Below are 19085 nucleotides of genomic sequence, written 5' to 3' on the forward strand. Positions count from 1 at the left end.
TAAAAAAAATCAATCCCTGTTTTTTTTTAAGTCTTCAACAGAAGCACTTACAACCAGTTTAAAAAGCCAAAGTAGAACATTCTCAGAAGTCTGAATACAACAAAACTGCAATGCCCAGAGCATATACAAAGCATGAAATAACCTTTGGATTCTAGGGTTGGGAGGAGCTTGAAAAACTGTTCTGCCCTACTTCATTTTAAAATTAAAAAGTTGCTCCTTATTAAGTCATTTGGTTGACATCTTCAATGCTGCTCTCTAACACCCCACATCACCTTTCAATAAGCTTCTAATACATCCTTCCAGTGGACTTCAAATTTTAGCAGGCATCAGAATCATCCATGTTTCTTGTTTAAAATGCATATTCCTGGACCGCATCCACAGACACTCTGATTTAGTAAGTCTGGAGATGACAAAGCAATCTCTATTTTTAAACAAGTATCCTAAGTGACTCTGGGACAGGTAGTCCATGGACCACATTTTAACAAATGTTGCTAGATAATAACACAAATGGGCCATACACTTAATATTTCACCCATCAGTGGCAACATTTGGTCCAACAGTTTGAAAAATTCCAAAGGAAAAAGATGTACTTCGGACAGGGCTGAATAAGAATCTTTTTATAATGACATATTTTTTCAAAAACACCAATAAATGGAGGTGGAGGGGGTGTGAAGATCATCTGTCGTTATGTTGTAGAACCTGAAGACATTCCCTTGGCATTTTGGAAGTGCACTGCAATGGAGTGCAAAAAAGTGGAGGAAATGGTAGGCCACACCATGCTCTTAAAAGCAAAATAAGAAAACTCGGTTTCTAAATAGGTACTAAATAATGCCATGTAGTATCATGATGTTCAAGTCTGATAATACAAATGAGAATTCCTGGGTTTGGCTGCTAATTTCTTTTTCCAAATTCTTTTAGAGTAAGTGTTCTTCCTGGTGATAGAAATGTACATGAATAAAAATAAAATAGAACTTATTTTTATCTCAAGTGACATGAAATGCTTTCTTCTATAAATCACTGGGTTGCTTTTAAAATAAACTATTTGAAGTGGGTTATTCCATTTTTGAATACTTATATTTATATTTATATAAAGTCATATGTCAGTTAAAGCCACACCCCAAACGCTGTAAATTCTAATGGATTTATGAATTGCTTTGTATTAGTGTATTAAGACACATCTTTTAAATAAAACTAATTTTGCTTTTCAATTTTTACATTAACAATTTTAAGTAAAAATTTGTGGCCTTCCTTTTTTTTTTTTTTAATTTGTATTTTAAGTAGGCTCCACACCCAAATGGGGCTGGAACCCATGACCCTGAGACCAAGAGTTGCATGCTCCACTGACTGAACCAGCCAGGCACACCTCAGTGGCCTTACTTTTTAACTTTGTTGTTAAAAGGTTAAAATATATCATGGCTTAAACAAAGAAAGTAAATAGAACAAATCAGATTAATTAATTAAAAATCATGAGTAGATCCATTCAGGTATATAAAATCAGACCCTCGGGCCGCCTGGATGGCTCAGTGGGTTAAGCGTCTGACTTGAGCTCAGGTCATGATCTCACAGTTGGTGAGCTTGAGCCCTGCGTCGGGCTCAGAGCCTGGAGTCTGCTTCAGATTCTGTCCCCCTCTCTCTGCCCCTCCCCCGCTCACACTCTCTCTCTCTCTCTCTCTCTCTCTCTCTCTCTCTGTCTCTCTCTCTCTGTCTCTCTCTCTCTCCCATATATAAATAAACATTAAAAAATTATTTTAAAAATCAAACACTCACATGATTTACAGTCCTCCCTAACTGCCACAGAACTGACACAGACCAAATTCAGGAAGGCCTACCTTCTCCAGGATGGAACTGCCCAGAAAAACCAGAGAGAGAGGCCTGATAGGATATACCTTTCTAAAGATAATGTTTAGTTCTTTCAATCAGCAGCAATCCCAGGAAAGCAGGCCATTGAAGACAGCCGTGATATGTGGCTACCCGGAGCTCATACTGGGAAGGATGGTGCTTATAGACTGAATGTTTGTATCTCCCCAAAATACCTATGTAGAAATCCTACCCCACCTCAGTGTGATAGTATTAGGGGGTGGGGACTTTGGGATATGATTAGATCATAAGGGTGGAGGCCTCATGAATAAAATTAGTGTCTTTATAAAAGAGACCCCAGAGAACTCCCTCACCTCTTCTTTTTTTGAGAGAGAGAGGGAAAGAGAACGTGGGCATGCATGCGTGTGCGTACACACATGCACACACACACAAGCCGGGGAGGAGCAGAGGGACAGGAAAAGAAAGAATCTTAAGCACGCTCCACACCCAGCCCAGAGCCTGACACGAGGCTCAATCTCACAACCAACTATGAGATCACGACGAGCCGAAATCAAGAGTTGGACACTTAACCGACTGAGCCAGCCAGACACCCCTCGCTCACCTCTTCTAGCATGTGAGGACACAGCAAGAAGATGACCATTTATGAACCAGGAATCCAGTCTTCACCAGACACTGAATCTGCTGGAATCGTGATTTCAGACTTCCAGCCTTCAGAACCGTGAGAAATAAATGTCTGTTGTTTATAAGCCACCGGGTCTATGGTATATTGTTATAGCAGCCTGAATGGACTAAGACAGATGGTCATGAATCAATGTCACAATAATCAATAACCTACGAGTCTCCCTCAACTGTAACAAAACAATTTGGTTGTTAGTGGCCCCAGACAGAGCTTCAGGACAATAAGCAGTGGCTTTAAAAGGACAGAAAAAGATTTTTCTTTAATTGCAGACTCAACGCATACCCAGTATTATGAAGTTACAAGGACTCTCTGAGAGCTGAGAGCTAGTAAGCCTGATTGCTACATGTCATTGCCAAATTCACTACTGACACTTACTAGAAGTTCGAGATTGTTAAAACTCAGCCTACTTACTTCGTTTATTTAAATAGTTTTAAATAAATAAGAAACATAAGAGAAAATTTCAAATTTTCTTTTGTACAGTACAAATAAATCTTTGGCAAGTACTTGCTTGAAAGTTGCTATCAGACTCATTAGTGTTTAAGAATTTGCATGTTTCCTCCTTCTGGCATGAATCATACTAAAGGTTCCAAGTCAAACTCAGAGTTAAAAATGAGCCTGCCTTCCAGAAAACAACTGGAAAGGGGAGAGGGGAGCAACAATGAAATAATGAATGATTATAAATAACAACTTCCATTACTGGCAGTCTACTAGGTGCAAGGTTCTGAGAGCCATTTTTTCAATATTCACTATTTCAAATCCTTAAAAAAAACTAACAAAAGAGGTGTTGATACACTATCTTAATAGCAGGAAAAGGATCACAGAAATGAAATAACTTCCTTAAGGAAATAGACCAAGATCTGAACACAAGTCAGTGTAATGACAAAGTCCACACACTTTCCACTATTTCAAGCCCTACCTAGTCTCCTACTGAGAGACGTAAAATACTTAATAACATCATCATCATCATATTAAAATATGTATGTGTGTACAAACTGATATACTTGTGTTTTTGTGTTTATGTATAAAAACAAAGATAAAGATACCGAGTATAAGTGAGAAAAAGCCAAGAAAAGGAAATGCACGCATATATATATATATATATATATATATATATATATATATATACACACACACACACATGAATTGTGAGATGATTACCACATTCAAGTTAACTGACACATCCAATACTTCACATAGTTATCTTTTTTTTTTTTTTTTTTTTTTTTGGTGGTGGTGTGAGCACTTGAGATCTACTCTCTTGGCAAATTTCAGGTATACAGTACAGTATTGTAAGCTATGTCCCTGTGCCCAGAACTATATTCTAGATTCCCACATCTTGTTCATCTTATAACTGGAAGTTTTCATTTTGTATAATTTACATAGGCTTGATTAGTGTAGCTATGTAGAAATTTGTGCTTAGGGCCACAATTTGAAACGTGTTTGGTTAACATTGTTGGTATGAGCAATAAAACAACCAATGTCTTCCAATTCATGTCCATGTACAGGTAGATAATTACATGCTTGGGGAGGCAGGAACCATGGACTATTTGGTTGACTCTATTAAATACTATGGAAGGAATTAGAGCGATCCAAGTAAAAGAAAAAAAAAAAAGGAGCAATTTTCCCAATACCCCTGGTCCTCGTTCTGCCCTAGATGAAATTCAATATTCTAGCCATGTGACTGCCAGAAAATCACTCCACCTCTCTGGGGTCCTGTTTCCTCATCTATAAAATAAAATTAATTAATAAGAATCTACCTCTCCTTGAAAAAGGATAAGGGCACGTTAAGAGGACACAAGAGCCAACCTGAAGGAACCCCAACAGCTAAAGTTGGAACAGTTTGAACAACAAAACAAAAATGACAGTATTGGGTTATAAACCATAGAATAAAATAAATATTCCTGAGTTCATGCTGATATAAATAAATAATTGAATACATAAATGGGAAAGGGACAGTAGAACAGCTCTTCCTTATAAGAGAATCCCAATTAGTAAATATAGAAAGAGTGAGGGAAATACATAATCACCATTAGCAAAATATCACAGTATAAAGTACTCCAGGCAACCTTTACTGAAAGATGCTAAAATCTGTGGGTGAAAGTTTGAGGAAAAACAGGATATTAGCATAGTCTCAAAATATTTTTCCCAAGATACTTACCCATTACAAAAAAAGAAAATAGTAACACCGTAGTGGAGAAATCCAGCAGACACTACTTCAATCAGTCAAAGTTATCACCAGTAATAAGCTGCACTAGCATCATGTTCCCTCTTAATATGATGTAGTGAGAAGGACATCACATCACTTGTGTGCTTCCTCAGAATATAGAACCTCAATCTAATCACAAGGAAACATCAGGCAAATCCAAACTGAGAGGCCTTCTACAAAATAAGTTACCAGTAGTCATCAAAAGTATCAAGGTCATAGAAAACAAGGCTGGAAAAGGGAACTGTCACCGACAAGAAAGGAATAGGGAGATGCAACAATTATACACAATGCAGGATCCTAGATTGGGCCCTGGAACAGACAAAGACAGTAGGAATAAAACTGGTAAAATATTAATACCCTGGTTTTGATTATTATACAATGGGTATATAAGTTGTTAACATTAGGAAATGCAAACACATTATAATTAAAAGTGAAGTATTAGGTTCTTAAATCATGGCCCATGCTTTTCTACTTCTTAGCTTTTTATCACATTATTCCCTTTAACTAAAATGTCCTTGCCCCATCTCCCTTGACCAAATCCTTTCCATACTTCAAGTTCAAATATAATGCCAGCTCCTCCATGGTTTCCATAGTCCATTTCTCTCTAGTCTTAACTTGCACAGGACTTTAAACACCTCCTTCCCTCAACACTTACCATATCTAGCTTGTACTTTTGCTATTGATAGAAATGATTTGTTTATTCTACCAGACGGGTTCATTAAAGAAATATTATATTATCTCTGTTGCCCCACACTCTCTAGAATTATATCTGACACAGATTTGGGGCTCAATAATGGCTTTTGGAAAGACTCCTGACTATCATTGCCTTGGTGAATTTCAAACTGTTAAGGAACCAATAAATAATCTAGAATGCCAATTTATTCACATGCAGTGAGAGCTACAGCTGCCAAGACAACAGGGAGCTCATGTCAGTTTAGCCAGCAGATTTTTTCCTGTTAGAAGAGGCATATGTGGAGAGCTGAATTATAATCAGAAGTTGCACACGGAGCAAGGAGAACAGGCCAGGTAATTATCATAGCACCTAATGAGGTGGCCTGAGCATAAAACCTAACCCACCACCAGAGCCAGAATTCCCCGTTCTCCAGTCCAGGCCTCATCTTTGCTCAGCGCTCCATACACACTGACCAAGTTTTCCTTTACGGCTCCATTTTTCTGCTTCCACACTAACCATTCAACTTTTTTATGCAGCTCTCAGCCCTGGCTACACATTAGAATCACCTGGAGAGCATTCAAAACTCCTGATGTCCAGATAAAAATCCAGATCAATTAAATCAAACTTTCTGGAGATGGGCCTCAGGTCTTGTGATTTTTGAAATCTCCTCATGATTCTAATGTACAGCCAAGGTTGAGCACTACCATTACACTAAGATAGTTTCTGTTTAGTTATGTTAATATCACTAAGCAGAAAATAGGCGTGCCTGGGTGGCTCAGTCGGTTAAGCGTCCGACTTTGGCTCAGGTCATGATCTCACGGTGAGTTTACTCCCCACGTTGGGCTCTCTGTTGACAGCATGGAACGTGAAGCCTGCTTCAGATTCTGTGTCTCCCTCTCTCTCTCTGCCCCTCCCTGCTCTCTCTCTCTCTCTCTCTCCCTCAAAAATAAACAAACGTTAAAAAAATAAATCAATAAAAATAAAATTTAAAAAATATCACTAAGCAGAAAATAGACAAGTCCAACCTTTCCTGCTTTCAGCTGATAGCATTATGGTCTCTCTCTGCTGAAGATACATGGGCTATACTCACCTATACTCTACTGCATCTCCTAAGTTAACGCCCAGGTTTCTGGGGATGCCTTGTCCTCACCCAGGTGGGTAGGTAGTACCTCACAGCTCTCCAGTGCAGTACATTGTTAGGTGTGCCAGCAAAATAAGGTAGGACAAAATGCTTTTGACATATGTAACAGGTAGAAGGATCCAATACTTTATCTTTTACCATTAGTCTTTGACAGAAATGAGGTGGGAGGCAGCTGCAAGCAAGTAATAAAGAATTCGTCAGAAAAAAAAAATTTCTGATTGCTAATTGCTTTGTGGCTCACTACGTGGGTCCCTGATATGATACAAAAATTAATCAGAAAAAGATCAATCCCACACATCTAAAGTCTGAGACGGTTCATACCATGCATAATGTACTGAGTGCCAGGAGACATATAATGCTATGTGGTGGGGGTGGGGAGGGATTTCCACCAGGAGGTTATTGAAGTCTTTGCAGAGGAGGTACCATTTCTGCTGGGCCTAAGAGGATGAGTAGGATTCGAAGATGTGGGGCTATGAGAAAGGACACTCTGAAAGGAATGGCCCAAGCACAGATGAAGAGGTGTGAAACTGTGCAGGACACACAGGAAATGGCAAGTAGTTCCATTTAACACTGGGTGGTGGGAGTGGGGGCGGGGGAGAAGAGAAGACGTCAATATTTGAAATACTCTTCCATTTTGGCAGTTTTGGAACTATTCCCTGTCAAAGATTTGGTTAGATCTTGACAAGAAGTTGTGAGAGTTCAGTTGTTTGCTTTTGACGCTCTTATCTGATGTTATGTGCCCAAAGGGTTGAGTGGTAGATCCAGCAGTCTCACAAATGCATTTATATATTTGGATCTTGCAAGGTCCCAAATTAAATTACAAAAGAGCAAACTTGGAGAGAAAAAAGACCAACTATTTCAATGGTGATAGCATTTTTCTATGAGGTACAAGTTTAGCCATCTGCTATTTCCAGCATGATTTTACCTCAATAAAGAGAGGATAATGCCAGAGTTGTGCGAGTTAAGAGCAAATGTGGGTCTGATAATGAGAAATATCTCTGTTAACAACAAGAACCAGCGATCCGCAAACGTCATTCCTTAGAAGTCAGATAAGTGACAGTCTGACAGCTCAGCAGCCTGGAGCCCAGGAAGACCCCTCAGTGGTTCCCCTGCCTGCCTGTGGCTGTCACCATGGCAACGCCCCTCCCGGGAGAGTAGCTCAACCCTTGGAAACCACCAGCATTTAAAAATTAACACAGATGATCCTGGACTGGATCCTGTGAGAGAAAAAAACATACAGAAATATCCTTTCCAAGGACGTAATTGGGACAAATGGGCTAAATTTGAAGATGGATTGTGGATGGGCCTCACCTGGTGGGCTTGTCAAAACACAGATTGCCAGACCGCACCTCCAGAATTTCTGATTCAGTACGGCTGGGGTGGAGTGCCCAAGTAATAATGATGCTGCTGGCCTGGGATCACATTTTGACATCCAATGGATTACGTACTAACATTGTATCAATGTTAATTTTCTAATTTTGATCATTGTATCAGGGCTATAAAAGACACTGTCCTTGGCCTTAGAAAATATAGTAGTATTTAGAACAAAGAGGCATTGTGTCTGCAACTCCCTCTCAAATGGTTCAGGAAAGATAGATGGATAGATGATAGATAGATAGATAGATAGATAGACAGATAGATGAATAAATAGAATGATAAAGCAATTGGCAAATCTGGACAAACAGTATATGGGAGTTCATGTGTTATTCTTATAACTTTTCTGGTAGCTTAAAGTTACATTAAAGTTAAAAAAATTTAAAAATAAGGCAGGGAAAGAAAGTTATAGCTTATCACCTAGACGTGTCCAATATGGTAGCCAGTAGCCATATTTTGTTATTTAATTTAAATATATTAAAATTAAATAAAATTTAACATCTGGTTCCTCAATCACACTAGCCACACTTGGTCAAGGGCTGAAAAGTCATGTGTGACTCCTGACTATTGCATTGGAGAGCACAAATATGGAACATTTCCATTATCACAGAAAGCTCTATTGCACAGGAATGACTACAGTGAAAAATATTGTTAAGACCAGGAAAGAATCTTTGGAAAATCCAGTGTGCTAAAAGCAGCAGTAGAGCTACCTCTATGGTCACAAGCAGTTGATTAACTGGAGGGCTAAAGGAAGAAAAATGATTAAACTGTAGCAGACAGATCATATTGTAGCTATATATGGAAATACCTGCAGTTTTGGATGGATTCATGACATACATGTCCGAGTAGCTGGTCGTTATCACTGCTCTGCACAACTCATCATTTTACTTTTCTTAATAGTCCACTGATGAAGGAGAAGCGGACATCCAAACTCCCTGTTTCTCTCCCCGCCCCTTCTTTTCCCTTACTTTCCTCCAAGCAGAAGAGTAGATGAGGAAACACCTGGCAAAGCTGAGCCAAAGAGGCTGACCTGCAGGGAAATAGCTGACACTTGGAATATCTCAAACTTGCAGATATTTAAATTGGGCTTTTGACTTATATTGGTTAATATACACCAGCTGATGTGTAAAGCAGAAAAGGTTGACTTTTGTTGCTATCCCTACTCCTTCCAAGCTTCATCTCCTCTTGCCTTTTCTTTTCTGCTTCTCAAACACATGGCACCCTCTGGCTGTCCAAAGTTTCTGACCCAAACAGACCTGTCTTCCATTCTAAGGAGCATCTTCTTTCTCCCCAGCATCTTTTCATTCAGGCCCCAGCAACACCCAGGTGATGAACTGGCTAAATTCACTCTAAAGTATAAATAGCACCAAATTCTCCCAAAGTGCATTTGCCTAAGACTAGCCCCCAGAATGTTCTGGAAGATACTTTCTGAGCAAGGTCATCTTTACGTACTCTCTGCCTGACCCCGCCCTTATAACTCCCCTCTACCTAGCCTCTCAGGAACAAACATACAGATTCATATTATAGATACACCTTGGCACTTTCCCCCTCTGGTACCTTTCCAAGCAGCTTCATATTTGGTTGGGGCTCAGTAAAATGCACAGCTATTACTTGCAGAGAACATGGAGAGGCAGGGAAAATTGAAAATATCTGAAGCCATTAATCACAAATTTATAAGTATGAAGAAATATTTCCATGAGGAAAATGGGCCATATTTCCATTTCCAAATTTCCATGGAGGAAAATGAGGAATAAGCCTAGAATCCAAAACTCAAGAGATGGACCTCTGCTCCATGCAGGACTCCATTATAGCATTTAAGTGGTCTGTCCAATGGACCCACTGTAGAAGGTTTGGGTGACATTCTCCCTAAAATACATCCCCAAGAAGCATTCTTCTGCAGCAAATACTCCTTCATTGGAAGTGAGTTTGTCAATTACCTAAAGATTATAATTCTCAGTTGCAAGACGCGATATCCCGGGTCTTTATAGTCCAGCTTGAGGGGTTCTTTTCTTTTCAGTTTTTATTTAAAATTCCACTTAGTTAACATCACAGTGTAATATTAGTTTCAGGTATACAATATAGTGATTCAACGCTTCCATACAACACCAGGTGCTCATCACAACATCCTTAATCCCCATCACCTATTTAACCCATCCCCCCACCCACCGGCTAGTGATTTGATAATTGAACTTATGAGATGTCCCTTTACAGAGTGCCATTTACCATGAAACAGATTTTTATTGAGAATTCCAAAAGAGGAGAGTCTCACCTCACAGTACTCGGTGATAATGCAGAAATTATCTTGCTCCACAAAGCTTGCATGGAACTTGACAATGGCTGGGTGGTCCAGCTTGGAAAGGAGCTGGGCTTCCAAATTGGCCTGCACAGTCTCATTTGGATTGAGTTCTCCCACAGAGATTTCCTTCAGTACTTTTCTGCAGCCAAAAACAAAAACAAAAAAACAAACAATATTTAAGTACATTTAGATTAAAAAAAATAATTTATATGAACAAATGGTTCAGGGCCACCTAGTTAATGCCCAGGCTCCGACCCAATCATAGGTCTGGTATTGGCTGTTATGATACTGAGTCTCCTAGTGGTCCCTGGGCCTGCTTGCCTAGCCCGGTCACTGACACACCTGTGGCACTACAGTTTTGATCAAACTGGGCAGAGACTGAGCTAATCTTAAGCAACATTGCTGAGGTGGCTCTTCCTTGGTCTCTATATGTCTCAGTTTCTCTTTGTCTTTCACATGGTGTCTCTGCTTCCATCTGTCTCTGTGTATGTTTTATCTCTCACCTTATCTGTTTTCCTCAGCTTTTCTATTTCTCTCTATTCCTATCTTGGTATCTATCTCTGTCTCTCTTTGTCTCTCTCTCTCTCTCACTTATATATATCTGTCACTCTGTCTCTCTGTGTCTTTCTTTGACTTTGTCTTTCTCTGCCTCTTATACACACACACACACACACACACACACACACACACACACACATGCTTCTATCTCAGCTCTAAAATTTTCCAAATCTATCAACTTAATATCAATGGGGCCATTATCTATTTCCTTTCTTTTTCAAACTATTCTTGGCATAGCATACTTTATTGCTATTAGTGTTTAAGAGAAAAAAAAAAATCTAAAAACATTGATAGAGGTATTTAGGGTCTCAAGCATGTATAAATGGAACAAGAGCTCATTAAATCTCCAAATTATTAATTTTAAACTGTGATAATTCAATGAGGAGTGGACCAAAATACTATCTCTTCCCATCTAAGAAAAAAATAGTCTGATGAACAAACCAATTACGGTACCGAGTATAAACTAGATTGCCAGGGAAAAGCACTTTAGAGCACCAATTACATGTGAGACAGATTCTGCTGATTATAAGTAAACGTTGGCTATTCATTAAGGCAAGTTCTGCAAAACCCATGCTAGAAAACATTTCACAAAGATAGTCTTTAAGAGTTACAGCCTATGCATATTAATGAAAATGTATTTATAGTAGAAACAGTCTTAATTAAAGGTCCTTCAACCAACTCATAGATTAAGCAGAGCTCTCCAGCCCTTTCTAACAGATGCTGACAGCAGCTTTTGCCACAAGTAATGCCTGTGCCCACTAGGTGCCCAGGAGGTGCTCTCTGGCACACCCGTTAACTCCTGCCCTTCCAGGTAAGATGTGTGCTTACCGAGTCATTGTGTTTACTCCCAAACTTGTTACGCCAGTTGTGCTCACTACTGTAAATTTGTGACTTAAATATGACAAACTGATGAAGGATGACTATGAGTGTTATCTTTGTGAGGAAAACTAAGTCAAACACTTACCGAAAAACTTGACAGTGACAAATTACAAAAAAGAATTGCGGTTAAATAAGTAATTGACAAGTAGCGCTAAAAAGTTGGTTTAAAAATGTAAAAATCAAGTATTCTGAATTCATGCTGCTAAATTTTCATTCCGTTTTAAAGAAGGTAAACCTGGAAAACTTAACATACTATGGATGTAGTTTATGCAAAAAAAAAAAAAAAAAGATGAAGGGACCTTTAATCAGAAAACATTAGATATTGGCTGTGCATCAAAAAATTGGAGAAAATGTGCAATAATATGTTTTACATTGATGTAAATATTTTCATTATGTCATTGCATTTAAAAATTGTTTCCTCTGTTTACCCAAGTACCAGCCCCAATCACAATGGATAGGAGAGCTCCTATCATTCTTAAAAATGTGATTATACTAAACATTTTTTCATTGATTCAAATAAGACTCCCCCCTAGTTGTTTCACTGTGGAAGACATTTCCTCAGGCAATACCAGAGACAGAGCCTGTTTCTTCGCTCAGATGCAGGGCCTAGAAGCTTTAATACTGCAGTCAGCACTGTCTTGTGCAGTTTTTGCCTCTCCTATTCCTCAGTGGCAAACATTTCATAAAAATTCTAGGTTAGACAATCTGTCCTAAAAGCTGAGACACTACGTAGGAAAACTTAGAAAGTGTCCTTATCTTACTGATCCATATCGCGTGTTGGGTGACATTTGGCTTTTTTTCTTGACCAATAAAAGCTTGTTGTTAAGTTTCCATTCTCCAAAATCTGATTCATCAGGAGAATCTTCTATTTCAAGATGGCCATTATTGGGAAATCAGTTTTCCTAAAACTTGAATCATTTATAACATTTTATTCATTTTAAATGTTTCTCATGGTCTTCCCATTGTGAACCCCTAAAAGACAACCCCAGCAGGCACTGGCTGCATTAGATAGGAGGGCCCTAAACAGGGGGCCTCACAGGCTCTGCTTTGCCATTTACAGGTGTCTTTAACTAGGACTGCAATTTAGAAAGTTGGAACATTTGGTTCCCTTCCCCTTTGGTGTTGTTAGGTAATGAACACCTTCTCAGGCCCCTACTTGATAATGAAGTGATTCTAGAGAAATGCTTGCATGGGACCATTTTCTATAAGAAGACCAGTTCCATCAAGAATTTGGTTAAAAATAACCTCATGTTATTAAGAGTGGCATCCAGACTGTTAGTAAAAGGAGCTTGAAATGACATCCGTAGTTATGTTTTTCTGTAACTTCTGAAGATTACCACGCAGCTAGCAAAGCTCAATGACATCTTCATAGTGCCTTTCCAGTAATTTACTGTGCCCAGCTAATATGCAGTCGTAAAAGTCACAGTGGTTAAGCATGACAACATAAAGGCTTACACAAACTTGCAATATTGTCTTGCTGTGAAGGAACAAATGCTATAAAAAGCTTAAGTATACTTATTTTTCCTCATAAACACCAACTATTGTGCAACAGAGCTTGAGATTTTACATATAGTTAACCTGAGTCCTGTCTGGCAGCCTGATGATAAAGCATAAAATCTCATTTGCCCACAGCTTAGCAGACGAAGGTAGGGCTATTAAGACAGGTGGTATCTAATACAATCATCTCTAGCTGACGCAGAGACATTCTACCTTCCTTACCTAAAATCATGTCACTGAACCAACAGAGGAAACTCTCATTACCTATCACAAAATATGAGATCAATATCAGTCGAAGGCAGCATGGAAACATACCAAAACAAGGACAGTTTGTCACCTGCTCGGTGACTCTCAGCCTGTCACCCACTCCTAAATAACATGACAGATATTTATTTTATCAGAACTTCAACTGTTTGGGAGAAACTTTATGACAGCAGCAAAACGCAACACAACACAACAAAAAAAACCTACACACACAAGCATCCCTGCAGACCCACTTAACTTACAAACTTTCTGTTCTTTTTCCCAAGTGGCATGCTTCTTTCTTTCTAGAATCAGTAACAAACTGACAAACTTTGGAGGGTGACTTTGGAAATCCCTGGCTTTTGATTTTCCACAGGAGAGACCAAGGCTAGAGAAAAGATCTGAAGGAATATGTGGCCAGTTGGTGAGTGTCCTCTCCACCTCCAGGTGAGAAAGAGACCCTCTGGACCAGATGAAGGGAAGGCAAGAAAGTTAGGTGTATCTGAGCCCTTGAAAACAGTTCATGTCCCCTAGGCCGGGTCCAGAGAGGAGAGTAGGAACAGGACTCCAAGATGGGTAGGAGAACATGAGAACAGAAGAACTGTGCTCTCTTTCCAAAGCAGGGCATAGAAAAAATAGCAGCACCCTCTCATTTTCTGGTGTCCAGCTAGGGGTAGGAGTGAAAAAAAAAAGGTCCTGAAGGGGCAAGGAAGCTGATGAGTCCAAGAGAGTTCTAGAATCCCCTATGTCCCAGTGAGGCATGAGGAGCAGTGGGATAAGGTCCCATGTAGCCACAACCATCTTGGTGAGGGCTAGTCAGCTAGTGGGTGTGGAAAGCTTTGCAGTTAGTCTGGAAAAAACTAGCTATGTCCCTTCCCTTGTGATTTAAGCATTAACAGTCATGCATTGCATGCATGTTGTAAGCACCTACTATGTGTCTACAGTGTAGCAGGCACTGGAGATTCATAGGCCCTGCCCTTGTATCTACCGGGAAAGACAAATATTAAACAAAAAGATAAATGTACGTGAATGTGCAAAAATACATATATTTTCAAAAACTTCATATCGAGATGAGTGCTGTGAAGTTGGAGTAAATAACATCTGAGGCTCTCCTCATTTAAGATGTTATGACGCTTTGGGGCGCCTGGGTGGCTCAGTTGGTTGGGAGTCCGACTCTTGATTTTGGCTCAGGTCATGATCTCACGGTTCGCGGGATGGAACCCCATACCGGGCTCTGTGCTGACAGCAAAAATAAATAAATAAACGTTAAAAAATATTTTTGCGTATTTCCTTCCCATCTTTTTGCTACAGTTTTTTTTTTAAACAGTAGAGGGCAAACCTTTTGCACAATTTGCCTGCTGTTATTTTCACGTGACATTATTACAGCAGAAACCTGTCATTTGAGGCTGCCCGGCATCTTTAGACAGCCTCCCTACATTGCACTAGATCCCTGGACTGTGGGTCCTGCCTTCCCCAGATAGATAAAAACACACAAAAACCGACGAACAAAAAAACTCCACATCTCCCATCTCGCTTGAGCTGGGGCACCCAAGGTGTGACCTAGGTTCTACCAATCAGCTGCACTCACCTGAGACTTTGCTTTGGGTGTGAGCTGAGTGAAGAAACAGGGTGGGCACAGGGCCACCCTTTCATTAACATAGGTGGCATAAGAAATGGCGTGGCCCTGGTGGAAGTGGCAGCAAGCCACTTCAGTGGCATGGTTCTGGCTGATGTTCCTGGAAATTTAGGCTTTAACCTGCTCCCCAGCCCTCCTGCTGCTGATGTGAGCTATCTGTGTTCTGGAACAAATCCCCTTCTGCTCAAACCACATAAGGAGGCTGCACTTATCTGTACTGGGAGCCCTGACCAATGCAATAGGCATGTTCAGGTGTTACCACAAATCACTGTAAACACTTTGGGGTAATGAAAATGGAATCTCCAAAACTCTAGCTCTCTTAGGCTAATTTTTATTTATTAATTCAAGTCTTAAAATGTAGCATCTTCTAAGGAATTTAAGGCCACAGTGTTGCTTACTTTTCTATGGGTAGAAATATCATGAGAGTACAAAACATCCTTTTTAAAGTTATTTCATACTTTTTAATATAATATATACATTTAAAATGTAAAGGGACATAAGAGAATATAATGGCAGAGAGTGATATTGGTTCAATACAGTGGTACATTGATTAAAAAATGGAAATACCAAGTACTGAAGTTACTAAAGGAGTACCTGGAAAAAAAACTTACAGAATTTCGTGGAGAGTATACTACAGATGGAATTTTATTTTATTTGTTGTTTATTCTTCTCTCAGCAACTAAAAACAAAAAAACATATTTTAATGTCTGTGTCCAGAGAAAAGGACAAAATAATTTTATAGGTCACCATCATATGCCATAATCTATGAGCTGCTTTTGTTTCTAACCAGTAAATTCCTGATCCCAGCTCTTTGGGGGCTAGAATTCTCTGACTCACCTGGTCTTTTCCTCTCCACTCCTGATCACCAGCATGTAGCAGAGTTTTGGGGGCTCAAATAGCATCATGATACAGTGCAGGTGCCCATTGCAGACATCTATACTGAGAAGGAGAGCCCAATTTCAGACTCCATACAAGGCCCCAAGCAGCCACTCCCAAATACCTTAAGATAGGAAATTATGTACTTCTGTTACATGACCAGCTACTTACTTACTGCCTTCTGTATGTCAAACACTATACCATGTGCTGGGGATACAAAGATGAGAAAGAGAAACCTCTTGACCTTCAAGAGAGCTCAGTCCCATGAGAGAGGCCAAGAACTATAAAAATAGTTGAACAACATCATGATAAATGCTATAATAGAGTTGGGTGTAGGGTGGGGATCCTTAGTTGTTCTTTGAGGAGAAAAGAAAAGGCAAAACCTATAGATTAGTATCCCAGGATATTCACTTTTGCACATGCAAACTACTTTGTACTATGTGGAATTTTTCTCTAGCTGGATCCCAAGGAGCAAAAGAAATGAATTTATCATTCTTTACTATTTGCCCTGTAAAAATCGATACCCAGTAGAGGAATGTCTGTATTTGAATTATTTGAATAGTTTATGAAAGTTAATAAGCCTGTGAGTTTTTTATAAAGAAAACTACTTACAAAAACTAGGCAAGAATTTCTATATCTATATACCATTCTTTAGATACACACACCCACACAAACACACAACCAGAGTATACATTATGCAATGTGGAATGAATAGGTACTTTTTAAAAGACCTATAAAACTAGCAGACTCATAAACCACTCTTTTCTTCCTTTCTCCTCACCCATCTATGTATCCTCAGTTTTTATCCAAATATGTTTTATATAACAAGATTTTAAAAATAAATGTGAGGAACCATTAAACCATGCTCTGCTCTAGAGGATTCTCTTAGTTTGGGGTCCCCAAGAAGCAAACCTTGAGACACAGGTTTGTGTGCAAGTATAGTCATTTAAGCAGTGAGAGGGAGTGGGGAGAGAAGCTGATCAGGGGCATTACCAAGCTAGTCACCGCTGTAGCAACTGGAGCTTAGTTCTGTGAAGGAACGCTTGGAAGCCAGTGTAGGCACCTCTGAGTCCCCTGACTGAGGTGCAGGGACCAACTCCCTTCATTCTCTGGTTAAGGCTGCTCCCTGGGAGTATTAACTCCCCCACTCTCCCACCATGCCAGATCACGGGGCCCTACTGGCCAGAGAGAGGCCTGTGCTAGCAGTTGAAGGCTGGACCCATGCACAGGAAACACTAATTGCCCAGGTGATATAGGTAGGGCACCAACACTGTCTTCCACAGGGATAAAAATAAAGTTCCTTCAAAATGGAAAATCTGGTCGATTTTATCTATATCCTGAAAATGGCTAAGATATAGTGATTCCTAGAAAAAGTAAAGTGTCTTTATAGGGAATAATGAAGCCAAAAATCACTTATAACCTATAGGTGAATTCCATACCCTAGACTTTTCAAGACCGATTTAGTTTACAAACACATGAGCAGTGTATAGGAGTATTGCACACAGATAACAAGCAAAGAATAAATAATTAACAATAACTAATACTACAGATAATAAACAAAGAATAAATAAGAGTAGAATTATTTCAGACATTTTAGTTTGGCAAATAAGCTATCCTGGCTCCTGTCTAGATTATATTATCATTTGTGGTGACAACTTCTACGCAGTGTTTCAAGGCTGGTACCATAACATTATGCAAGTTGCCATTTATTTTTAAGGAACTGAAGAGAGTAATCAGAGATTTCAGGAGTAGGAGGTTTGGAGACAAATATGGCCCAAATAAAAAATTTCTAATAATTATGTGAATTCAATGACTTTCCCCATCTGTATAAATTTTGAAAAGTAGAAGTGGTTTGAGCACATGTTTCAAGGCTGGAAACAGCACTGGTGCTCACTGTAAGAGTTCTGCAGAGAATCTCTGGTGTCAGTGCAGGAATAGAACTGGCAGGCACCTGGTGGCTCAGTCGGTTAAGCATCTGACCCTTGATCTTGGCTCAGGTCATGATCTCACAGTTTGTGAAATTGAGCCCTGCCTTGGGCTCTGTGCTGACAGCACAGAACTGTTTGGGGTTCTCTCTCTCTCTCTCTCTCTCTCTCTCTCTCTCTCTCTCTCTCTCTCCCCCTTCCTCCCTCCCTCCCTCCCTCCCTCCCTCTCTCTCTCTCAAAATAAATAAAGAAATAAACTTTAAAAAATAAGGAATAGAACTGGCTTCAGGATATGCCATATCCAGTTCTTTTCCAGAGGACTCCTTGGAGGTTATTTGGAGAAGATATAACATGTCTAACTGCTCTGTTGTGAAAAGCCCTTCACCCAGGGGTTTTTCAATTCTCTTGAGCAAAGAGCCTTAAGCCGAGCCAAGAAATCCATCAGTGAGTATTAATTAATCAGATAGTTACAAAAGCCAGCATTTGTTTTGGCCCGATTGAGAAAGCCTGTGTAGTTTGCACTCACTACAGTGGATCTATTCCGCCCCCTCCCCACCTCCATTTCCAAACCACAGCCTCCATCAAAGCTGCTGGGACTGTCTCATGAAAAGCTTCATTGGGAACAAACTGCCCTTTGCTCTCCTTTTAGCTAAAAAAATGAGTAGATTCCCTTCATGGTGAACAGCTTTCTGGAGCTTCTTTAGAGGAGACTCTAAAAGTTCTCCTTACAACCTGGGATGTATTAGAATCAACTCTAATTTCCCCCTCAAAACCAGTTATGGCTCTTCTCCCCTTTGCTTCTCCCTATATCTCAACACAAGTGGTCAGGCCATTCTATTTTTCTTATTTATACAGATGAGCCAAGTCACTGAATATTACATCTTGATTATTTTAAGAGACACTGACTGTCTACCCATCTCCCCACAACTCCACCATCATATGCTCTAAAGAGGAGGACCCTCTCCCCAGCCCCTGGGATGAATCATAATTCACCTAAGTCTATCATGTAATCCTATTCCCCTTACCAGTGATTAGTTTTGGCGTGATGTAATTCTGGCCTAGAAGATATGAGAAGTCTTTGGGGTTTTCTGGGAAAGATGTTCCTTGATGATAAAAAGAGAAGCGTGGGAGGAAACTCTCCTTTAATCTGCCTCTGCATGTCATCATCTCCATGTGACTCCTTGAACTTTGGCAGCCAGCTGGGGTCATGAAGGAAGCCACCCCAAGATGACAGGCTGAATGATAGGAAACAGTAGGCACCAAGGGCCTTCATGATATTATGAG

The 19085-nt window shown here is 39.8% G+C and overlaps 1 protein-coding gene across 10 annotated transcripts in view; it reads right to left on the reverse strand.

Moving 5' to 3' along the window:
• The window catches only part of NEK11 (NIMA related kinase 11), a 287681-nt gene that overhangs the window by 230822 nt on the left and 37774 nt on the right, over window positions 1-19085 (reverse strand). For all 10 annotated transcript variants that reach the window (XM_053903812.1, XM_053903815.1, XM_053903809.1 and 7 more), the window contains exon 3: window positions 10161-10326. In XM_053903812.1, coding sequence (XP_053759787.1) covers window positions 10161-10326 — 166 coding nt within the window. The remainder of the gene's footprint in view (window positions 1-10160; window positions 10327-19085) is intronic.

This window comes from Panthera pardus, unplaced genomic scaffold, assembly GCF_024362965.1.
Source record: "Panthera pardus isolate Hobbes unplaced genomic scaffold, ASM2436296v1 HiC_scaffold_16, whole genome shotgun sequence".
NCBI classification, from domain to species: Eukaryota; Metazoa; Chordata; class Mammalia; order Carnivora; family Felidae; genus Panthera; species Panthera pardus.